Below are 25,893 nucleotides of genomic sequence, written 5' to 3'. Positions count from 1 at the left end.
CTGGTTCTATGTGTATATGTCTAAAATAGTGTAGAATAATGCATTTATGGTGACCATATTGTGTATTCATGGCGTCACTTCAGTCTGTCGCTTATTCAGACATGGAAAAAAATGTATCTTTGCTTGAAATGTCAGGAACATGGAGGGGTTCCCTGTGGGAAATCTCAGCACAGATGGCACATAAACATAAAATTAAGAGTTGTGTCATCAGGTAATTAAAACTCTTAACTTTGTAATTCTTCACACTTAATTATGATTTATTGTGTTGCAATTTATATATATTTTTTTTTTCAAGAATGTATTAAAAAAAGAGAATTTTTGGAAAATTGGCTAATATAAATGCACATTTTTTAGCATATATTTGTGTCTGAAAAGTTAATTTTGGTTGACAGAAAATTATAGTATAGAGCATATAATATAAAAATGTCATTTTTTTCCTAATTTTGGCTACATTTTGACTATTGCTTTATCAAATATAAGTGACAATTACATTTGAGCATCACTCCCATGGAAAATGAGAACATTTGCTTTTTTTTTTTTTTTTAAACTAGAGAGTACAACGGCACTACACCTGAGGAGCTGCGATGCTGAGCGCAGGGTTGGCTAGCTCAAACCTCTCTTGGGATTTCTCTCTGGCCAGACGGGCTGCTTCCTTTATCTCTTTAAACTGCTCTGCAAACTGCAGAGGAAGAGAGGGAAAAAAGGGAGAAGTCAATCAGAAACACCAGCCTTTTTAAAATATGATGCAGTTTTATTCCAAAAACCTTTCAGAAACATCTTCAAAGCTCTTTTTGTTAGAAGCTCAGGTTGAACGGAAAGCATCAATTCCTCCAGTCATTTCAGAGTCTCAAATGTCTGGAATTTTTTTTTTTTTTTTTAGAATAAATAGCAAAGTATCTCTACATACGGTGCCCTAGAAATTCAAATCACATTCACAAATAACTCAACACAAAAATACTCTAAAGATAAACAATTAATAAACACACCCACCAAAAAACATGACATTTTAGAAATCAAAACAAAATTCCAGAAAGAAATGAAATGAAAAAAAGGAAACTTTTTGGGAAAGATAACCAACTTCCAGAAGTTCAAATGAAATGTTAAAAAAAATACACAATACGAAACCAGAAAAAGTAAGTGTTATTGGACACAGCTGGTTGGATGATGACATTTGATTTTTGAACATTTTCAATTTCAATGTCCCCTTACTAATAAAGCCTTTTATGATTCACACCAAGCATGTCCAGTAACTTTTGATTGAAACTATGGACAAATGTCATCATCTAATGAGCGATGTCCTATTGTACCGGTTTCTTCTTTAGTTTCATTTTTTAACATTTCATTTTGATCTCTGGAAATTATTTTTGTTATCTGAAATTTTCATCTTTTTTTCACAAACCGTTTTAAAATTGTCGTGATCTTTAATATTTTTGTGCTTAGTGGTTTGTTGGTGTGATTTGCACTTTCAGGGCCACCGTACTTGCCTAATAAAGAAATGTTTTTTTTATTCTAATGGCTGCACAGTGAGATTTTTGCTGGAATGTTACCCATATGTGTGTGTGGGTGTGTGTGTTCACCTGCTGCAGCTGCTGCTCGGTGGAGAAACCCAGGCCGTAGACGGTGTTAGCCCGGCTGTCGGCCCACTGGCCAAACTTCTGGGAAGTTTTGGTGAAAGTCATGTTGGGGGTGATCGTGCTGTTGATGACGGCCTGACACCACAGATAATAAATAACATGAATGGAACGTAAAAAAGGATTTAATATTATCACCAAAAAAAATGATTCATAAGATAGTAAAAAGACCCTTCTTTCAAACAAAATATGTATTAAATGTAAAAGTATTTTATAGCTAAAGTTGATGTTAAAGTCCCATTAGTTGTCAAAAACCTGGATGTGTGAGATTTTTTTGTCCCCATTTGACCCATCCCCCGGGAGAGGGGTGAGCTGCAGACACAGTGGCGCACGTGAACCCTTTGGTGGTTTAACCCCCCCTTATTGCTGAGTGTCAAGCAGGGAGACAATAAGTCAAATTTTTAGGAGTCTTTGGTAAGACTCTGCTAAGGAATTGGACTTGCGACCATCAAGTCAAGGGTGGACACTCTACCACAAGGCCACTGGACTAGTTTTTCTAAAACTAACAATCTTGGTTTAAGAAAATATGTCTCTGTGGATAGAATTTCTTTTTTTTGCTTATTTAAAGATAACTTTAAATTGTAAGAATGTTGACTTATTTCTTGAGGGCTTGCTTTTGCAGTGTTCTCTGAAATGAAAGAGAAGTGCAAAGAAGAACCAACAAAGGAATGAAAAGGAAAAACTTTCTGTTCCGTTAAAAAAACTTTCTTGAAACAAAAATTTGAGATACTTGGAGCACCCTGGATAAAGGTCAACATCATTTATTTTTATGCATCTTGAAAATGACATTACTGATGTAAATCTTGTACTGTAAAAAGCTCAGCTTCAACAGTCAATTATTTGTACGGATAGAACAAACGGGGAATCTGTAGAGCGAAGCAGCAATATTGTGAATTATCTCTGTCACTTTTAAATGTCAAACTCATAAACAATGATTGGTATTTTCATATGAACCGTCTTAGCCAACAAATACTGTTGACTGCCCTTTGAACAACAAGAGGCCTGCTATTTACTGTGCAGCAGCTCATCACAATAAATAAGATTTTGCAGGAGAACGAGTATCCCTAAAGTGGAAAGCGGCACTAAAATCAAAGAAAGATTAAAGATTCAGATGTGGATCTATTACAATGACAATAAAAGAAGTAGACAAATTCTAGAACTGAAGATTTTGAGACAAAACCCCCAGTTGAGTGTTAAAGCTGTAGAAAACAAAATCACAATTGAAGCCAGAAAAGCTTTTTATTCCCCCTTTTTTGCGTCAAATGGTTCCTTTCATTTCCCCTCCAAAAGCGTCAACTCTCTGGGGAGCAAACTGGCACAAGTGACTGAATTGTTTCCAAGTTTCTCAAACTACAAAGTCCTCCTTGCAAGAGTTTTGACTCCCAGGTGCTCAAAGCATCACTTTGGCTGCTGTCAGACTGTTGTACAAATTCAGAGAACTTTGTGTGCTCTTGACTAATGCATTTCCACCCATCACTCTTTCATATGAACTAACATACTTCATAAGGTTGACCATATAAAAGATTAAAAAACACTAGCATTTGCAATATTTGCAACAGAAGTGCAATTAATACTATAAAAACAAATACAACCACACAGGGTGATGGGGAGGCATTGCATGAATCCTCCAGATTAGCTGCTGCTGCCGGATATTTTGAAAAATCGTTGGCGTGGTTATGAATGCAGAGGGCGGCAGTCAGGCAAGGATGACGCCAATATGAAAACAGGCCACAGCTTTGGGGTGGCAGCCAGACCGTCAGCCAGCAGCAACTCTGATTGGACGAGGTGTAAAGTCTCCGTATCTAACAGATTCTCACCTTTGGGAGTCCCCAACTCGTAGGTTTTTGCCGTGCAGGCTGTTCCCATTAAATCACGGGTCCCCAACCTCTGAGCTGAGAACCGAAACCATACCAGTACTGGGACGCAGAGCGCACCGGTACCGATTTGCATCTGGTACCGCATCCAGTGGTGCGTCCCAAGGGTGGTGAACCCCTAATTTTATGAACAGCCAGCACATTAAAAAAAAGACGAGTTGGGGACTCCCAAAACGCCAAAAAGTAATGGGTCCTTCACTAAATGTCAATGTGACGACTTGATGATGAGAATGTGTTGCCGTTTCAAATGCCACCGGGCAGCCCTTGAGGTTATATAAAATGCGGACCATTCTGTATCACTGGTAATTCGTAACTCAGATTTTGAACACACATCATAAACTTGTCAATTTACAAAGATTCATATTTTTAAGACAACATGCCTCCCAAGAAAGCACAATGTTCTGTCTTCTTCATATTCTTCTCAACATTAACCACAGTTCATGAAACGCAGGTCTCTGAGTTGCTGTGGTGCCATCAACGCCATGATGAGTGAACAGTGCCGTCTCCCCATTTGAACCCACAGTTTGACGTCTGGTCATCGCTATGTCAACAGCCCTCATTGAGTGTCCACACTGCTACCATACGTCTTCTAACAATCGAATGGTGGCAGTTGGACGGCAGCACAGCGGCAGGGGGGTGGCTGGAGGGTGGCAGTCTGAAATTGGCAGATTACCAGACTATTTTGGGGACTTTGGAGACTCTCCTACAAGCCAATTATCTCTGCTGACTTCCTTCCACCCGTCTGTCACTGGACTGCCACTGATTGACCTCTAACACACTGCGACCACTGATCGATGTAAAAAATCTTCCAGTCGCTGTTTGATTTTAACTTTTATTAAAACTTCGACTGCCAACTCCCGATGGCAAATGCTGCTGTGTGGCCACCTACTGACAAAAACTAGGATTTATGTCACCACATGGTTGCATTATGGAATACATGACTTAAGTCTCACAAACAAACACAATGATAAAATCCATCATGAGAGTGGATGGATGTGCGACGTGCTGAGGCTTCTACCTTAGTCCCGCCCACGCTGATGATGCGGTAGACGCTGCGGTTTGCATCATAGAAGAAGGACACGGTGACCGCATGTTTGCTAGCCGGCAGCCAGTTGCGTTTGGTGGCCGGGTCGATCTGAAAGACGTGAGCTCTGGCGCTGAAGATGGGCTGTTCCCTTCAAAGCAAAAAAAGCAGGAGAAGCAAATGAACCATTGTGAAGCTGCAGCAGACTCTGTCACATATAAAAATTAAAAACACTACAGTTATGACATGAAGGAACCAATGATCAAACTGAAGGGATTATCGGCTACGACTGCAACTGTTCAGTTAGATCATTGGTTTAATGTGTAACAAGCACGCTGGCAGTAATCCTCATTACATTTTAATTAGTATTTGCATAATAAATATGTGCAAAAGCTTAAGAAACGGCAACTTCAATATCTATGTTCAAGCAGCAAATTAAACTTGAAGGTTTTACCCTCAAAGAGAAGCTTGTTTTTAAAGATTAATTCAGTGACACCAAAGGTTATCAGTGGGTCAATGGAAACGTGGAAATGATTACATGTGAATATTTACACATAATTGGTTCTTTCAATCTTTGCAGCTCTAACATTTAAGACAGAATTATTTTTACTTTACTATAAATCTTAAACAAAAACAAAAAATAAACATTTGCCAAGTCCCATGCATACAGGTTTCTTCAAAATACTTTTTTTTCAAACACAAAATGAAGATAAACACACAAGTTATAGACAGACAAATAAAAAAACAAACAATGGGCTTGAAAAAGGAGCAGGTGGAAGAAATAATCGTATATGTCCCCACCCCCTTTTTACTACACCTTATACTGTACATGTCTGTTTACAGTTATATATTCTCATAACCTTCCATGTGCTCTATAAGACATTTGCTCATTCGTTCTTCTTGTTCATTTCCAACCATTTAAAGTTCCAGCAGTGTAATCTTGTATGCTTTTTTTTAATACATGTAAACTTTTGCTTTGTTTTTTTTAATAGTACAAAATGCACTGCTTTTTTTTTAAAGTTCAACTGTTTTCTTAAATGAAAACCCCCATCCCTGTCCTTGGACCTTTTTTTGTAAATTTTGTATTTTTTGTTTACTGGAAGTAAGTTATTTCTGGCTTTATGCATAATGACTGCTGTTTTAAGTTTAACTAGTTCCCACAATTTCAATAAACCCAACTTTAAAAACAGTGCATTTGTATGTGCCCACTGTGAACCTCTTAAAATAACTTTTTGTCTGTAAAATGAACAAAGACTATTTTAAAAGAATTTCCACAAACTTCTACACTGTACTGTAAATAAAGTAGTATTATCGATGAAAATATTAGAAAACGTAATTTGAGAGTGAGTATATTGCGAGTTTTTCCCCAGCACTGCTATGCCTTTAGCAAGTTTAGCTCTGACTTGCTTATTGTGGCTTCCAGCTTATTTTGTGGTCCCTAATTACTTACTGTCAGTGACTCTGTGGCACATGAGTATCAGGAGCAACTCTTATTTCTAAATCTGCAGGTACAGGTATACGGCGATTTCCAAAAATCATTAATTTGTTTTAACATTGAGTGAGAGTTTATTTACGTCAAACCTTTGTTTTAGTTCCCCTTACTCTGTATCAACTATTTTTACAACTTGCTCGAGATTCCCCTCTATGCATACTATACTTGTATCATCGGCATATACAAAGTATTCGAGTGTATTTGACACAAGGTGCATGTTAAATATAAGATAAAAAGTTTGGGGCCCAATATTGATCCTTGTGGTACTCCACAGCTTAAATTTAGCAGGGATGATTTACAATTCCCCAGTTGTACAAACTGCTTCCTGTAACTGATTAACCAATTTAATGCCAGTCTGTGTATTACATGATCAATAGTGTCAAAAGCCTTTTTCAGATCGATGAACACTCCTACTGCGAACTCAATATCGGTGCATTTATAATTTCTTTATTAATTGCATAATCTCCATGATCCATTTGTTCTGAAACCTTATTAGTTTATGTTTCTTTTGAAATCTTTATGTACTTAAATACATTTACTGGAAAAGCATTTCTCCATAATTTAGGTTTTTGCACAAAAATCCTGTTTTCATTCAATTTTGTATTTATTTGTTGTGCTCAACAATGATTTATTTAAACTCCCACTTGACCTGTCAACTCTTCTGAGTTAAACATTTGGTAAAAGTGTCTTTATTTAGGAACAACTATGTTTTTATCAGTTCAGTTCCTTAAAAAAGAGACAATTCCCAGCAAGGTTGTCTCAAGGAACGATGCAAAGAATTCAAGAAAAACATCCAACCAAGTCAAAAAAACTGAAGCTTTCAGTTGTAAATTCATTTTTTTGGTACAAAAAAGATAAAAGTTTGCTCAACACATGCTCTCTAATTAACCATCCTACTCTGATTGGACACAAACAACACAAGCTGGTTTCGGGGACATAGTACAGTGAAGCTCAGAGGACAGTGAAGGACTACAGAGCCTCTTTGCTTGAGTTCATGCAACATTACACAGCTAATAGAGTCTGCACAATGTTAATATATGCAATGAGGCGTGTCCTCTTATGTACAAACACTAATGAGGATAACGTGTGCCGGGAGGAAGCGCTGGTCTTTGTCTAAGTAAGAAAAGCAACGATTTATGTAGGTCAACACTGGGTATATGAAGGATTGTTCCAAGTGGTTGGTATTACTGATCATTTGCATAAAAACAATAGTAGTTATTGTTTCCTCACACAGTGCTGAAGCTACAATTGACAATAGACAAAAGAAATTGAGTCAGAGGCCGATTTAGTTATTCAGCAGCTGTTAGTTCCAGAAAATGTTTAAAACTTCCCATACAAGTTCATTTAAATGCCCATATAAGTGGATATTGTTGTAGAAAATTCTTTAAATTCTTTATTCTTTAAATTTTAGTATTACTTAGGTGATAATTGCAAATATATCTAATCCTGGTGCCAAATCCCCTCTTGTTGTAGCATTACTTTATCAATTAATTCCAAGTTTAACCCCTTGAATAAAGTGTGTGATGAGGTCAACTTTGATTCAAGAAGACAAGAAAATGTAGAAGTTCAGGCTTGAAATATCAATGCTGTTAATGCATGATTTCATTACTGGTTGATATTTGGAAACATCACATTTAAAGTAATATTTAATTTGTTCAAGTGTAACATCTGTTTTCTTAGTGTTCCCTTTAAACCTTTAACCATCATTTTTATAATCTGACATTTTCAAAATCTAAACACAAAACTGAAATAAAGAAAACAAAAAAGATATTGTGTTGCTAATTTGAAGGGAAAATGTATTGACCTTCACATTTAATCAAGAAATAAACACACATCTCTTCCTTTCAAACATCCAAGTCTGCGTCACTGCAGCACCCACTGTCTTCTCTCTCACTGAATCAATACACAATCAAGCACATGAGCATGCTCATTAGTGCAGCAACTAACAACTTTTAGACTTCTCTATTAACATTTATTTTAGAAAATTTGAAAAAAAAAGTTTATAACTGAGCCGAATACCGGTATCTGTCCTAAAAAGTCTCATACTGTCACTCAAGGTGCTTCTTGCTTTAGACAGAGATAAAGGATCTCTATCACAATAATACAGACATTCTATATAAAGTATAAAGTTTTAAAATGTCAGATTTGTGTCTGATTTCAAACTACTCATTTGGACATAAAGTCTTTTTTCATCTTTATGCTATATTTCTATTCAATTCAGTCAAATAAAGCCACAAATTGTAGAGCACTTATCACAAATTTTCATAGATGTCACAGAATCTTAAAAGCTTTGAGATCTTTATGAGAATTCACAAAAAGACACAAAGTGATAGAAAGAACACGAAGCCAGCAATTTTTACATCTGAATGACTCACAACGACAAATTGAGTTTTTGCTGAACTGTCTTGAAAAACATTCAGGTTTCTGTGAAAATGTACACAAACATGCTAAAAGGAATGGGCAAATGACACATTTTAAAACTTTTTTTATGTTTTTACTGCAGTGACATTTGGGTCAACAATCTGATTTATAAGCAAGGAAAATTGTCACTTTTTTTGCATTCTGAGAAAAAATGTCAAATAGTTGGAAAGCACAACACACACAATTAACACACTTTATTCAATTCGATAAGACTAATTATCCAGCAGAACCAATAACCAGAACATTAAAGCAATAAGCCAAAATAAATAAAGAAAAGGCATCAAAGCAAGCAGCTCCTGTCAAGAAGCCCCTTCTATCATTTCCTCATCTTAATGAGAAAAGATGACTGACTGCTCATCAGCTCTCAGCTCTCACAGCAGATCCGACAGATATTAGAGCTCGGTTATTAATTTGGCCCGTCTCGACGCTGCTGTGAAAAGACCATCAAGCTAATCAGCCCAGTCAGGAAGCATCACTTCAACGTTTGGTGAAATGAGCAGATTAAAACGGGATTAAAGCCCTCCAGAGGTGAGCGCCAACACTGCACAGCAGCCCGTCACAGACGCCGCGTCCAAAAGAATGCACTTCAGGGAAGACGAGCACAGTCTACATATGCAATACGTGTACTTCATCCAATTAGTGAGAGTCGAGGAAACGTTTAATTAAAGTAGACGCTGTGAGAGGTAAAGCATGAAGTGGGCAGGAGACAGCTGTTCATGTGTGACATACTGAGGAACAGGTGCAGCTTTAACCCAAGACTTTCTTCAGACTACAAAAAAAACACAACTAGATTATTTCTTTTCCAATAATCCTCACATGGCTTAAAACTGGGGACAAATCAGTTTATAAAACTACAAAATTTGAACAAAATTCTTCTCTGTGAGTCTCATAATAGCAGTTAAAAGTGGAGATTAGTGTCATTAGTTTGGCAAAAATTTGCTTCCATAGCAACTGGAGAGCAACCAGCATAAACACAGAGCGATAACAGCTAAAAATTACATTATACACCAGTCACACACAGACACAAGAATGTAATGAGCTGTTATGGAGCTAATCGCTATAACTTTTCTTGTGGCGGTGCAGCCTCCCTTATGACTTACCACTGACTCAAACTCAGAAACTACGACTTTTCCACAAATGGAAGACTGCAGATAAAAGTACACCACCGATCTCATATCAAATTACACTTTTATCTCCAAAAGAAAACAAGTCAAAACTTTCAAATATCCTGAGCAAACAGCAAAAAAGAAAGGTGAAGCCTTCAGATGAGGAAACCTTTTTCTCAATGAACATCAAAAGATCATAGTTCTCCTCATCATTCATGACTAGGAAGGAAGTCATGAATGATCCCATCAATATTGATGTAAATGAAGTCATCTTTTGATGGCATCATCCTAATATTAGCTGAGTAGAGGTCCTAAGAGAAGGGTCAGCAATCTTCAAGTCTCAAAGAGCCATTTAGATTGAATTGTCACCGACCACAAAGTTTCATTTCACCCTTTGGAAAGGCACCAAAACACAGTAATTCATTGTTTTTTCTTTATCGTAAAGAGAAAAATAGCTTCTTTTTTTTTCAAAATGTGAAATAATCAACATAAATTTGTATTTTCTAAAACTAATCAATCATCTCAGGGACCTGATCTGCAAATTAGCTTTTAGCTAGATGGCCTGTGGACATGGCGTTGGTTGCATTTGAAATTTTAACGTTTTTTTGGCACGTCCCTTTTAAAAAATAAATAATCTTTTGATCCAAATAGTATTTTAATTATGATTATATCATTTTAGCTACAATCATAAATCCTGTTTTTTCAGTAAACATTTTCCGCAGGACGGTAGTAGTTAATCAGAAAGTTGCCTTTGTTGTGGGCGGGACTATTGGCATGGAGTAAGCCTGCCTCCATTTCCTGTCATCCCTTTGTTCACATGCTCTCCCGCAAGATTACAGCCAATCACAAACCCAACATTAGCGCTGCAACAAAAATGGCGATCAATATTGGAGTTGAGGGTGCTACGGTTGGTCTAAAAGTAAGCCAGCACTCATTTCCCATCATCCATCTTTTTACATTCTCTCCTGCTAGCTTTCATCCGTTTACACCCTCAAGGTAACATTACTGATGAAATAAAAATGTTAATCGATGTTGGAGCTATCCAGCCGTACAGTTTTGTACCAGATGCTAGCTCAGACGAGGAAAAACAGACGTTCGTGGATCTATTTGACTGCAAGTGGATTCATCAGCATGGAGCGGAGCAGGGAACTAGTGGCTTGCCGTTTTAAGTCCTACGTCACAGCTATAAGCTTTTTTCAAACAGCATTTTTTCAACTGCTCCTAATTCTCAGCAACTTGAAAAAGAAATACTCAGTTTTCTTAATATAAGTACTCCATCATGAGAAACATTCAACATGTTAAAAACACAAAAAATACAATTTTCACCTAATAATCCTGCATCCTTAATGCATGGAATTTGTTTGCGCTTGAGCTAGAATGAGTTTTCTGTGGTACACGGCACTCAAAGATCTGTTGGTACGACTTTGATCAACTACAAAGCCACACTGCTTGACAGATTGTTGCGTCATTACACACTAAAAATGTAAAGAACGATTTGCTTACAGTGACTCATGTCGTGTGTCATTAAATCTTTTTAGTGTGAAAAACAACTCAAACATCAATTAAGCCGTTTTATTTTACAGGTGTAGTGCAGATGGGTCATTTCGACCCCCAGATCATAAAGTGTGTGTGTTAAGTTCTGACCACACATGGATTAACATTCACAATGTTTTCTCCTGCTGAGAGAAATCCAAGGGCAGCACAGTGGAATACATCAGTGATTGTGCAGCACTGTGAGAGGCCAAAAGCTTTAATGCAGAAACGAGTAATGTGGATCATTTATTGTTATCCCGTTCCAGGTCACACGTGTTCAGCTGCACCCCCCTACCCCCCCTCTCTTTCACAGAAGAGCAGATTTTGTTCACATTACACTTCAGTAATTAAAAGGGTCAAAAAGATGAACAGAGTGCCGTATCACAATGGGAAAATAGGAGCCTCTGGCAATGTTTAAGCTTCATTGCTTTTATAAGTTATATACAGTAAATATATATTTTTTAAAAACAGAATGAAGCCAACGTGCTTAGGGGGAGCCATAATATAAATTACTAAGAAATATGGTGAATTATTGTGATGTTTTCTCCATCAAGAACCTAATAAGAGTGATTTTTTTATCTTTTTGATCTTATCTATTTTGAGTCATGGTGGTGGTTTTTGTCAATACAAACCTCCTGAAAGGTTGAATGGTTGGATTTTATTTGAAATAAAACTCGTTACATAATTTTCCTTCTGTTAGCGAGCTTCCAAATGACGTGGCTTTTTACACCTCAGTGAAGAGAAGTGAAACATTTTCCTGATACTTTGCTCTTCTGTTTTACACACACTAGAGAAACATTTGACTTTATTTATTATTAAAGAGTTGCAGAGAGAAGCTAAAAATTCAAAATAAACCACAAGAACATTTAATGGATGTCTGGAAATAATCCAAAACTTGTTGAGGACTGAAAATAGGAGCTAATCTGGCTTTTATTGATATAAAAGCAGCACAACTATAGGATTTCTGTGTGAAAATGTTCCCATTAGTGTTGCCACAAACGATCATTTGAATAGTCGACTTATCCCTGATTATTTTTTCAGATTATTCGACTAATCGGGTCATGGGCAAACTGGATGTAAAGCAGACATCTTTACAATCATTAGCTTTAAACTATCTAAAAATTAGATATGTAGCATTACCTGCGATAATGCTAGTGTGTATGCTGTAGCTGAATTTGGCCACTGAAGATGCTGGTGCTGAAAGCTAAAGATGCTAAAATTGATAGCTGAAAACACTGAAGCTGAAAGCCAGCTAAAATATTGGTTAAACGCCAAATTAGCCTAAAAAAAGTTTTAAAAAAAGCCTAAATTAGCCAAAACAGCTAGCATGCCGCTGAAATATTAGCTAAACTCCAAAATAGCCTAAAAATAAAAAAAAGCCTAAATTAGCCAAAATAGCTAGCATGCAGCTAAAATGTTAGTTAAACTCCAAATTAGCCTAAAAAACTGAAAAAATTCTAAATTAGTCAAAATAGCTAGAATGTAAATATTAACTTAACTCCAAAATCCCCCCCCAAAAAACTGAAAAAGCCTAAAATAGCCAAAACAGCTAGCATGTAACTGAAATATTAGCTGAACTCCAATACAGCCTAAAACACTGTATTTAAGGAATTGCAAGAATATAATCCTTTAAGTCACATGTGTCATATATTACCCCGCGGGCCGTATCCGGCCCCCAGGTTTATATAACTACTATTAACGACCCGGTGCTATCTTGTGTAGTTGTGACGGAAGATATTTCATGGAGAGCAAAATATTTTGGTATATTAAGGTTTCAATTTTTTATACAAAATGGCACACAAGTAAAGACATTTTAAGGCTTTTTCTTTAAATGTTTACTTTGTTTCTAACTTGTATAATTTTGACAAATTAACCCCAACATACATGCATTCATTTCAGTTAAACTCCTGTTATTTTAGCAAGCTGGATTTACAGTTTGCAGCTAAGAAGTCCCCATTATCTCCAATGCTGCAAGTTTTTTTCTTTTTTAATGTTCAGTTTTCACTCAAATACTGAAAATATAACTAATCTTTGGTTTTGTTTGGAACAGTTCCTCGCTGTGCTTCATTTCATTTAAAGGAAAGCAACCAATTCCCCCTTTTTTATTTTAAAGAGTGGAATGGTCCAAATAAATAAATAAATAAACAAGAAAAGCCTTGGAGACACTGAATAAAAGGGGCTGCTGGGATCTGAGCCAAAGGGGGAACAGAGCAGAGTTCTGGAGTGTGGTTCAAACCTGAACTGACACCATCGCTATGAAAAATCACTCTGTAGTATTCCCCTTCACTTCTGCAAAACTTTGAGTTCATCCACTGCAGCAGTTTGCTGCAGCCTCTCTCTCCTCTGATGGGTCAGTTTCTTAACTTTGAAAGTTTTTCTAAAAACTTTTACCTTAAGCTACAAATTCTGCTCGACCAGGAACTGAAAACACCTCAGGAGGGACCTCCGTCCAGACATCATCAGCTACATTCCCTCCTTATGATTAATTGATCTCCTTGAAGCATTCAGATGAAGCTCAAGGACACGGCCAGACTCTCAGAATGAGCGACCCAAGCAGCCTTTCTCTGCAAACATTTCTTCACACAAATGGAACAATTCCTGTTTGCAGCAGGAGAAACGTGACAAAATGATTGAGCTGCTTACTACTGCTGAGCCCACAAACAGAAAACCTTTAGAAGATCGCTCCATCCGCTTCCAACAGGAAAACCTCACAGGGCAAGAGGACTTTGATGCTCTTCCCCTTCTTCAACTTTACTGTGTCATATAAAAACTCAAACATCCCAAGAATAATTTCAGAGCCTCCACTGGAATAAAAAGAACTTTATCCAGATTTAAACTGACACCAGTGGTGTAAAAGTGTGAGCTTTACAAAACCACAGTGGAAACAAGCTAAACACTAGACTGACACCTCCTATAAAAGTAAACATTTGTCTAATTTTTCTCTGTATTCATGCCAGTTTTTTATTTAATAAAAGCAAATGAGTCTCCTTTTGCTTGCAATAAGCTCTCCGTGTTTAAACAACATAAATAGGACTGTTCCTTCTGCTTCTCCTTCAGCTAAACTACAAACTTTTAATCATTTAAATTGAAAAACAACTCAACCATGAAAAAGATTTGCAGAGCGTAAGGAAGGCAGGAGATTCAGAGAAAAATCCTCTCCTATCTCGAGTTAAAAAATCTGCTTTTGGAGTAAAAGTGGGAAATACAATAGTAGATAAATGGTAAACAGTAAATGCAAAAAAACATTTTTTTCCAGTTTTGTTCATTCTCCTGTTCTAAATAAAGGTATAAATGATGATTAAATAAAAATAATTTCAATTTTCATCCATCTAGTAAATAGACATACACATAGCAATAAACATTATATTAAAAAGTAAGAATCGTGGTTCGATTCGTGAATCGTTGAGCTTGATTCGTGATCGCCACCTAAGCAATGATCCACAGCCCTAGTAGTTGGAGTCATCTGGACCCCAAAGGGAGCGGAAGGGTTAAGTGGGAGAACTTGCACAATTGGTGACTGACTAAATACTTTTTTGCCCCATTTGTCTGCAAGTGGATGCATCAGAATGAAACGGACCAGGGAACATGTGGCCCTTTTACATTTTTACTAAAAATTATTTCCTGTTTGAGTCTTGGAGTAAAAACAGGAAACATAACAGTATTTAACGATAAATATAATATATCCAGAGATTCAAGTTTTGTTGGATAATCAGACCCAGATTAAGGAAACCATTGCTTTAAAGTCCAAGTTTTTACAGTTTTGAACCAGATGCTAGCTCGGACAAGGAAAACAAGGACGTTCATGGAGGCATCGGAGTGAAGCAAAGCAGGGAGCTCTGGCCCGCCAATCGTAGCACCTAGCTAAAAGCTTTTTCATCTGCTCCTGATTCACAATAATTTAAATAAAGAAATAATCAGAAATGTTTAATTTTCTTTGTATATGTCCATGTCAAAAACAATTCTCATTGGAGTGGGTCTTTATAGTAGCTATTAACACATTTGTGATTTCCTACATCCTCAAAAAGCAAGTCTAGTTAAAGAAAAGTTAGCTTTAAAAAGCTAAATGGTTTGGGGACACTGTGGATATGAGAGCCGAATCCAATCAGAAAGCCATTAAACTCTCTCACCACACTTTTGAAACAATGCCCAAAAAACAAGCGAGCTGTGATTGCAGAACTCCACATGAGCATCTCACAAATCAAAGCACAGTTTATGAAGCACCATTGTGCCCGCAGCCTTTTTTTTTTATTGTCAGCTGACTGCAGACAAACTCAGCACTTGGCTCTGTTTTTCAGTGGGCACAGAAACTGTAGGATGTGATGGGCAGCTTTGGTCAGTCAAAGGCCCCTCATGCAACAAGAGCTTCTCTTAAAAGCATTAGAACAACTAACAATACAAGTTTAATCGTCAAAATGTGCTGCAGAATAGCTGGACTTTTCTCTAAAAGGTACACAACCTCACTTGGTAGAGTATGGAGAGAGCAGAGGGTGTTTTTTTTTTGCCAAAACTTAAATTTTTTTGTTTTACATAGTTATATAAATCTCAGTTTCACTTTAATTTTTAGTAGAGTATAAAAAATGCAATCAATAACTGATTTGAGAGAAGAAAAAAATATTGTGAAATAAAATCACATATCTGAATTTGTTTTTCTTCACAAAAAGAAAAAAAAAGCTTACACTGCAACACAAAAAAGAAGATAATAAAGACATTTAACAGAGGTTCTAAAATCAATAAGGAGGAAAGTGATAAAAATCCTTCATTTTCTGTCAGAGACTGAAGTTGTAGTGCCCCAGAACCTGTATAAAGATGAGCAGGAGTCTGTGTAAGCATGGGTTACTATGGTAATGATACAGCGTTTCCCTGTTGCTCGGAAACAGCATCACCTTTTCGCTCAATTCACATCAACTCGTGACCTTTTCTTGCTGGTTTTCACAGACGCCGACTGTAAGCTGAAGTGTGTAATCAAACTTATTGACTTGTTCCATGGGGACTCCCTTCTAAAAGGATTTCGTGGTTGTAAAATGATCATCGTACTTCCCATTAAGTTTTGCATCTGCAGAATTGTACGTGCATTTACAAAACCTGTTTGTCTGTGTGTAAAAATAAAAAATAAATAAAAATGCATGTTTGAGAAAATGCAAAAAAGTTTTACAGCTGCAGAAATGTTTATAACACAGTTTTCAGTAGGGGTGTAACACTTCATTTTACTAACGATTAGATTCCTGTCATCATTTGTGGTTGCTGATACGTTCACAGTCAATGTTGGGTCATTTTGAATTATCCAATTCACTGATTTAAGATTGATGCAGGACATCTTTAGTCAAAATTTTGACCCGTGTGACCCAAATTGTGTATTCAGACTGGACACAGTTGGTTCGGTTAATGTGAACTACAGTTTGTTTCCTCAGATGATCCGGAACAAAGTTTCGGTCCCTGGTTTAGAAACAGGAACCGCTCTCAGATCCATCTTTCAAAGTGGTCTTGGTTCATTTCCAATCAGACTGACATGCTTTGCCCCACCCTCGGCCAATGACCAAGAGATCTGTAGTCACATGGTTTTGTTCATAACAGAAATCTCCAGACAAACCAACGTTTCCAGTCTTGATACACCCAGAGATAAATATCTAGGTGTTAATTAGTCCAGGTGAAGTTTTCCAGATTCTTTGTATTTCTAAGTGCAAATTAAATGTGCATACAAACAAACAAGAATTATTGTCAAATCCATTCAGATTTTAGTTTAATAAAGTTCAGCCCACTTTTGTTTTTCCACATAAGATAATTCAAAGTGAGCATTACTAGAACGTTCGTATGGTTACATGACTTTGCTAAAGCGTTTTCAGACATTGGACTGTATTGATGACTTGATCATTTTTTGCTGCCATCATATATCTGTTGTCTGCTGTGATGGTAATTTTTATGTTATAGTAAAGAGACAAGAAGATGAATGAATGAATATTTCTCCAAACATGCATATAGACTGTCATGAATATTTTGTCTGAACTGATCAATCAATTAGCACTTTTCTTCTGTTACAGGCTAATCACAATGCTGCCAAAAGCTAGCAAATCTGGATCCAAAATGTTTGATTAATGGACTTTTTGGTTTCTAGTAGTTAATTTTCCTGTTAACTAGCGAATGTATCTCATCACATTTTTTAATCAACTTTTTATTACTCTTTCAACATTACAACTAAAACATATCAGTAAATCTAGTTAACATATCTAATTAATTAACAAACTACTGTAGTAACAAAAGCCATTGTTTAAAAAAATGAGTTAAAACATAAAGTGGTTAGGTGTAAACTTTATATTCTCAGTTTCCTCCAGAAATGGTGCTAGATCTTATTAAAGTGTGTCTTTGTTCTTTCCTTATAAACTTAATCAGTTTCATCTCTGTGTTTAAGATCATCTCACTGAGCTGCCTTTAAAAAAAACTGTGTTGTCAAAAATTGCAACCAAACAAAAATAATGTAGCATTAAATAAAACTGCATAAAAATGATTGCTTTATCATTATATTTGGACAGTTGAGTGGCACAAATTACAGATGATTTTGAGCAGGAATTTCTCAAAACTGAACATTTCTCCGTGTTATTCTGCTGGCAGGAAGGATATTAACATTTATTAATAAATAACAAAACATATTTATGTCACCAGACAGAGATATTTGATCATTTTGCAAATATAACTGCATAATTGGGAAGAAAATACTAAAATAAAAATGAGAACAGAACCATTCAACATTAAAATAATTATACTGAATTACATGTACTGCATTTGACAGCAATTTTATTTATTATATTAGGTGGCAAGTGTTTGTTTTCCAGAATTTAGTGGCAAAGTTAACTACTTGGAGGAATCCTGTAATTATCTGTTTGCAGTAATCAGTGCAGCATTTTGATGTCAGATTTTCCAGTCAGACAAGGAACGCCATTTAGCTGCTGATTGGTTGATCAATTCAAAGACACGTTCATGTCAAAATTCACAGATTGTAATTTGAGTTTGTCTGCAGAAAGTTGTTGTTGTGCGTGTATATGTGCCGTTTTACACTTCTAAAGACTCAAAATACCTACGGAAATGTGAAAAGCATTTTTACACACTCAAATATTTTTTAAGAGACATATATATTTTTTTCTAACATGGAAAATATTGCAAATGCACAAAAAATCTACACTTGCAACAATTTTTGATGATTAAAAATGTGTTTAAATATGTAAATCTTGAATGAATGTGTGTATATTATTCTATACCTGCAATATATATTTGTAGGGATTATCGTACCATAGTTTAGTTTAAGCATTTTTCTAATATTTTAACATTATGCTAATTATAAGTTGATAACCAAACAAACAAGAAACCTCACCTCTTTCTGTAGGAATCCTGCTTTTCTTGGCATCATAAAATGATGTGTCAGTTTCTTAACCTTATTCAACAAGTCCAAGTGTTTCACAACTTAGCTTAAACTTGTTTGGTTGGGTTTTGCTGCCAAGTTCAAACTTCCTTTTGGTTTCTGATTTTACGTGGTTGGATTTAGCATTTTTTTTCCCCCAAAAATTTCTCTTTCTGCAATTACTTTAGTGGAGTACAATAATCTGTTTTCACATGAATGTTGTATAAAAAAATGGTAAAATAGAATTATTATACAAGAAAATCCATAGAAATAAATACATTGATTTATCATTTTTGTATTTTCCAAGTTAAGATTAATGTGAATTGATTCATAATTTTTTCAAGCAGCCCTACAGACAACCTTGTTCCATAACTTGGGAAAAAGTACAACTTTTCTGAACTTTTTAAATTATTTATCTTTCCAAGTGTGCTTCCATGTTCTAAAAACAGACAAAAATACTGAGCTGAAGTCAGATATGACAGCACTGGTGTAGAATGTTTAAAAACATGGTTTAATGTCTAGCTGCTACACAGACACTGTAGCTGTGCCTGCCGAGTTCCCCCAGCCTTTCACTTTTCTAATCCTCTCAGACTGCTCTTCATCTGTCCTGTTAATCTTGATACCCAAGCAGCAGCCTGAGCCTTTGATCAGAAAAACACAAGCCAAGCCTTCCTGTCTTGCCTTCTGGTCAGAAACAACCAGCCGCTCATTAGGAAAGTACACCTCAAACTTAAAGGACCTGGAGCCTCTGAGCCGTGTGCGATCTGGAAAGCTGTGAGGGAGATCCAACTTTTACGGATTATATTATAAAGTTTAGGCTCACCAGAAAGAAAAGCTCGGTTTTTCGGAGGATCAGGAGACAAAGCAGAAAAGAAATTGTGCCAAAAGGCACAGCCGGAATGAGAATGCAGGTAAAGAAGAAAGTTTTCTTTACAAAGATATTTTATGATTTAGATTTTTATCTTAATCTTGAAAATATATTTTTTCAAATTCCTTTTATTATCCCAAAATCGTTCGCTTTCTTTACACCTCCACCAGGAAATCGGTTTGCTCTTTTTCTGCAGCCATCTTCTCACTATCACACATCTGCTTGCGCCATCCTCTGATTCGTTTGGGATCTATTCTAAATGTCGTGCAGATTCCTCACCAGAATGTTCCTTGCAGTGTGCCACCACACGAAGTTTAAACACTAAACTCGAATGAGCGTTTCTTACCCATCGCTGATATTCTCATTTTATTTCACCGTCCTCCGCCTTTTTAGTTGCTATCTGCCATTAATATTTTATCATTTTCCTGTATTTATTTATATGTAAAGTTTTTATTGATTTTTCCTGTATTGTGACTTTTTGTGAAGCACTTTATGAAAAGTGCTATGAGAATAAAGATTTACTTACTTACTTACTTACATCGCTACGCAATACCCAGGATCAGTGTTGCCAGATTGGGTAGTTTTCCGCTCAAATTGGGTGTTTTTTCACACAATCTGGCAACACTGCCAGCATCTGCACCATTATGTCTATGATCTGCACGCTTGTGCATTTGGGGAGGGGGAGTGTATAAAGAAATCCGTCCACAGTTATAGACTGAACATCAGTTAGAGCCGGCGTTTAATGGAGACCGGTGTCTATTAGACTCTGCCACTATTGGAAGATATACAGTATGTAAACTTCACGCATGATAAGACATACTTTGTGTTTTTGATTAATTATAAGCTTATTCCCGCTACCAGTTATGCAATGTGATTATACATTACCTGTTCTGCTAATGCTTGTTTGAATCTTAAAAATACTAATTAGGGTCAAGACTATGTTAAAATATTGTGTTTTAATGTGTTCTTGTAGCACATTTCTTATAACGGAAGACATATATAAAGAAAATCCAGATTAATTATTTTAATTATGTTTTAGTTATTTTTTTTATCAAATTGTTGTGTATCAGGAGCAGACAAAAAATACAGTTTGTAGTTGTTATGTCGGCTACGAACTACAATCGGCTGAGTTTGTATGGGGCAGTAAGCTAGTGGGAGAGAGTGTAAACAAAGGGATGATGGTAAATGAGGGCAGGCTTACTCTATGCCAACTCAGACGTGAACTCCTGATGACCTACTACCGCTCTGCAGAAACTATGTCCTAGAAAATTACAGTTTTTTTATTATTATTTTGCCGAAAAACAGTATAATTTTAAATAAAAGACCACCGGGAACACTTTTAAAATAGATCAAAATAGGACTTCAAAGGTTTCAAAACTGATAACTCAAAGACAAACTTATTTAAGTCTCTTAATGTGTCATTTAGATCTTAAATTTTGTTCCGCTCTGTATTTTGTAGCCTACAGCAGAAAAAAACAGTTTTAAATCAGACAAACCCCACCAAAAAAGCACAAAAGCAAAGACTCCAATTCCACCCATAAACCAGTTGCTATGGGCACAGATGTAAAGGCCGTGTTCAAAGTGGCTCTTTTTTAGGGTCCGTTGTTAATTAACATCTCGGAAAATTTGTATTACCTTCTGCAAAAGTGCATTTTAATGATGTGTGACCTTTCATTTATAACTGTGCACCTTGCAAAGTCACACAATAATTTCTGCACAAGACCTCATTCTCTTTCACAGTAAAAGCATATGCTCCTTTTTTATCTATTATTTTTTTCTATCCAGACTCACTAAGACGTCCATTTACCGGTTTAGGGGGCGAGAAAAAGGTCCTCCTGTGAGGCTGTGTTTTCTGTCTCTTTATTAATCACAGTTAATCAGTATGCTTTGACCCACATAAAACAAAGACGAGTCCTACTTTCTGCTTCCATCTGGAAAAGTTCATCGCATGTAAAACTGAATCTGCAAGGCTGGGTGTCATTTTTCACCATCTGAGAGTAACATTACATCCTCTGAGGGCCTCAGGCATCCCAGAGAAGTCAAGCTTTCTTTTCCTGTTGTCCCGTTTTCTTTGTTCTTCTTAAAGAACTTCTCCTTTAAGGGTTTACTTCCTCTGACCGCTGAGAGCTCGCCTCCATGCTCCCAGCTCTGTTGGGCAACATGACCCGCTACAACTCTGAACAAAAATAGCCCAGCAAAGGGGAAACGCCAAGTCACACTACAGCCGCTCAACAAGTCACCATCTGCAACACACAGCGAGACGCGTTTCCTTCTCTGGTGTGGAGAGTGGGGAGGGCTCTGAAGGACTGCAGGTTTTCTTTGATAGGAACAAGAACAAAAAAAAGCTCTCATTATCCTGCACCAGAGCGCTGCTGCTGCTGCACTAATGTGAAGGTCAGCTCCACTTGCAGGAGTTGGGAAGATAACTTGCTGCTGTCATGAATAGTGAAGTTGACACAAAGGCAATGTGTTGTCTGCATTCAGGATGAAGGTCAGAAAAAGAGAAAGAGCAGATCTCTCCATTCATGCTTCTGTAAATTGAAGTAAAGTAAAGCAAACAGGCACATAAAAAGATGACTCCGTATTCATGCAACTGCAAATCATTCCGAAGCAGCAATTAAGGAGCCGAGCAGCTGGTTTCTCCTTGACCAGCAGGAGGACGCGCTTGACAGTTTCTAGAAAGCACAGTGACGCACATAAAGTGATTAAGTCAGATCTGCCGCGGACTACAAAAACTCTAGAATAGTGTCAACTTCTTGTGTGAATAGCTAATTAAGTAAAACATGCAGAGACATGTTCTTAAAAAAAAAAGCAACAGTAACTGCAGAAAGAAAACAGGTTTAAAATGATCCTGAGTTTTAAGTAAAGCTTTATTTAAACTGCTGCTGAAAATGATATCCTCTTTTTTCAGTGTTTTCACCGTTCTTCTGAGGCAGTCTCTGCAGTAAATCTGCTCCTTTTGTGTCCCCGAGTTGTGAGTCATTGGTTTGTGCAGTGCAGCGAGCTGAACATATAATGCACTTTATGTGACCCTTACGCAGAAAACATAAACCCATATTCAGGGGTCCAGGCTTCAGCCAAAACACTGTAAATTAATCTTATTGCAGAATCTGAAAATAAGAAATAGTAGCCAGGGAGAAGTGAACAAACAGACCCCGATCACTTGAGAAAAACAAACAGAAACCCAGAAATGATCCTGAAGAAACACAGCATGGTTTTTAAACTGCTGGATTCCAAGCAGAAGCTTTGCTCTTGTGTGAGAAATTAATTACAATAAATAAATCATGGGCTTTCAAATCAAGTAATATGGTTAATTAATTCAGATTATTACCTCTAAATCAAAAATATTTCCATAATGAGTTCACCAAGCACATAGATGAGTGCATCTATTGAAAGGTGAACATTTTACTGCAGTAGTTTAAATGAAATCTGAGTAATATCAAAGCTTTCAATGGAACATAAAGTGGCATTAAAGCATAAAAGAGTCCACCAAAGCTGAATATTCTAGTCTCAGAACATCAGAGGGAAATGTTCTCTTACAGTAAGAGAAAAACAGTTTTTTGATCTCCCCGCTGATTTTTTAATGTTTGCCCACTGGCAAAGAAATGATCAGTCTGTAATTTCAGTGGCAGGTTTACTTGAATATTGAGAGAGAGATTCAAAAAAAGAAAGAAAAAAAATCTAGAAAACAAATTTTAAGATAAAGGGATTCACATTCTTGAGTTTTCTGGCTCCAATGTGTCTCAGACACAGATAATGATCTGAAATAAGAAGCAATATCTTCATATGAGTCTAAACTTATTTGTTTAAAATTCACTTGCTAAGATAAGTAATCTATCATAACTCAAACCCTCCATCATGGTCAACAATGTTGGGAATGTGGTCTTGTAGAGTTTTGGCATCTATGGACAGAGATAAGAAATCAGGCCAGAAGTCCATGAAAGGATTCTGTCAATGATCTCAAGGCAGCTCCACCACCTCCCCTTAAGAGCACATGTGCATGTAAAGTTTGCCAATTTACATAATGATTCAGAGGAGAACTGGGGGGAAATGGTGAGGTTGAATGAGACTAAAATAAAGGCTCTTCTTGAGCTTCAGCTGAACTCGTCGTATTTGGGGAAGGAACGAGCTCAAGAACTAGGAATTGGCGTTCTGTTCTGATGCATCCACTTACAGACAAATAGATCCATGTACGTCTAACGCCTGAGGGCGTGATGGGTTGTAAGCTACCAGAGAATGTCAACAAAAACTTTATTTCCACTGAGCTGTCTAGTCTGGTTTGGTCCGGTATAGTAAGGTACGGTTCAGTTCATTCTCATTTCCACTCAGTAAAGCCTCCGTCGCGTCCATGGTGTAGACCGCTACCGTGTCATCGCATCATTGTGATGCAACATATTTCATGTTTGAAAGAAGACTGCAGGCAGCTACGATGAATACCGCCGTTAGAAACGTTAGCTAACGGGTGGCTACAACGGTTCCGCCCTAACTGTTCTGTTCCAGTTTTCTATGGACCTATAACTGATGGGGGGGGGCCCCTCTAAGAGGTTTAGTACTTTTTAATTGGTCAATTTTACAATAGAAACGCTCAAAATATCATACCGGACCGCTCAGTAGAAACAAGACTAAAGAGATGATGGGAAATGAGTGCTGGCTTACTTTTGGGCCAACTGTAACACCCTCAACTCAGAGGTGAATTGCTAATGAACAATAGATTAAAAGAAGTGGAACTTTAAATCTTTAGTGAAGAATATTCTTCCATCTGCCAGGATGTGGGAAAAAAAAGAGTTACGGATGGATATTTCTGCATAAAATTGAGCTTAAGCACAGCCATAGCAACAAAAGCTCAAGAAGAAGTACAGAGTGGTCAAGCCAGTCTCCAGACCTCAATCTGTGGAGGAAGTGAAGGTTCAAGTTCCCAAATGTCAGCAGAAAAAAAACTAACACAAAAAGGAACTGAAAAGTGGAGTGACAAAAAATACATCACGAGGTGGGAGAAAATCTGGAGACAAATTACAAAAAAATACCTTCACACAAAGTACAAACTAGTGTTTTGTCACCATGTATTCCATTTTATACACTGGAACTTTTTGTTGATGATATTTTGTTTCTGTTCAAATAAACCATTTTAAAATTATAAATAGTTGTCCAAAATCAGTAAGGATTCAAAAGATCATTTCCCGGTGAAAAACAACACGAAACGCAGAAGATCTCTCATGATTTCAAACTTTTTATTTAGGCATGCAAAGCATGCTGGGAGCACGCAGCTCCTATAAGCAACAGTTTATGCAGCACCCGAGCTGCAGGGGAACAAGTGACAGGAGGGTGACATGATGAAAGGGACAGCAGGCGATGACAGCGGGAGCCGTGCAGCGTGCTCACATCAAGACAAACACGGAGCCCGCGATCCGCTAACATCCGCCGTTTGATGCCGTTTCCACAAAGTACGGAGACAAAGTTTAACATCCCGGGTCTGACGTGATGATGGATGTATAAAAAGTGAGGATGTAGAGACAGGTGGATCAATCCCAACAAATGCCTGATTCTGTTGCAAATAGAGACTAATAGTTAATGCTCTCCATTCCAAGATACAACCTTTTCCATTAATAGCTGCCCTCATTTAAAAGTTTCAGCAAGAAACTCATTAATATTAAGATACTTTTACACTTGTCAAATTTATTTACTTATTTATTTGGGGCCAAATGTCTACATTCATTACACTTTCTAATAAATTATGCATGAATGGCAACGCTGTTCGCATTCAGGCAGTTTTTTGCTGAGGGAAGATTCTGTTGCAGTGATCTGAGGCTCAGCATCACCTCTGAGGAAACCAGAGCTTGCGGGATCGCCCATCTCTGTCATGCAGAGCCACAACACAGAGGTGACGGTGCGTTCATACCTCTCACGGTGTATCGGGTACATTTTACAGCCCGCAGGTTACTCCTCTGAAGCAGAACCGCAGAAGAAAGAAGGTCCAGGTTAGACATTGCAGCTGCAGAGCGTGTCAGGTAATGCAGTCCAGTCACTCCTGATGATGCAACACTTCCTAATATTGATCCAAAATGGGATTTTTTTTCAATGCAGTTTGAATACAAAGTTGGTTAAAAAATACTTTTTGGATTAAGGTCAAATGAGTTTCAGAACTGTAAAAGCCTGAAGTGAGAAATAACACAATCACAACTTTACTTTGATGTATTTCTCAACCAAAGCGAAGTAAATAAGAGAAATTAAATGAACTTCAGTAAGGAGCTTTTGCTTGTGGCACACTTTTATCATAAAACAGAGCATAAAATGATGGCTGTCAACGTGAACATCCATTTAATACTTGGTTATTTGACACAAGATGCATTTTATTTTGAAAGGACCTTGCATGAGCTGCTGTATACAGTAAAATTCAATTAATTAATCAATTATTTTAATTATTTAAAAGTTACATTTTGTGGATGAATGACTTAATAGCCTTAAAAACATAAATTAAAGTGTATTTTTATTATTATTCGTGTGGGACTTTTGACAAAAACGAAGAAATGGCTGTTTTAGTGTTAACCCTTTAACACCTG

General features: G+C 36.9%; 1 protein-coding gene across 6 annotated transcripts in view; it reads right to left on the bottom strand.

Annotated features, from left to right (window-relative positions):
• LOC112150603 (homer protein homolog 3) overlaps positions 1-25,893 on the bottom strand; it is a 63,232-nt gene that overhangs the window by 28,316 nt on the left and 9,023 nt on the right. For 5 of the 6 annotated variants that reach the window (XM_024279017.1, XM_024279018.1, XM_024279019.2 and 2 more), the window contains 4 exons: positions 25,233-25,278; positions 4,524-4,680; positions 1,578-1,709; positions 572-679 (listed from right to left, as the gene is read on the bottom strand). In XM_024279017.1, coding sequence (XP_024134785.1) covers positions 572-679; positions 1,578-1,709; positions 4,524-4,680; positions 25,233-25,255 — 420 coding nt within the window. In that variant the 5' untranslated portion in view covers positions 25,256-25,278. The remainder of the gene's footprint in view (positions 1-571; positions 680-1,577; positions 1,710-4,523; positions 4,681-25,232; positions 25,279-25,893) is intronic. The other variant, XM_024279022.1, reaches the window with a different exon arrangement.

This window comes from Oryzias melastigma, linkage group LG4 (assembly GCF_002922805.2).
Source record: "Oryzias melastigma strain HK-1 linkage group LG4, ASM292280v2, whole genome shotgun sequence".
NCBI classification, from domain to species: Eukaryota; Metazoa; Chordata; class Actinopteri; order Beloniformes; family Adrianichthyidae; genus Oryzias; species Oryzias melastigma.
The sequence above is the reverse complement of the archived record's forward strand: the minus strand, read 5'-3'. Positions and strand labels throughout refer to the sequence as shown.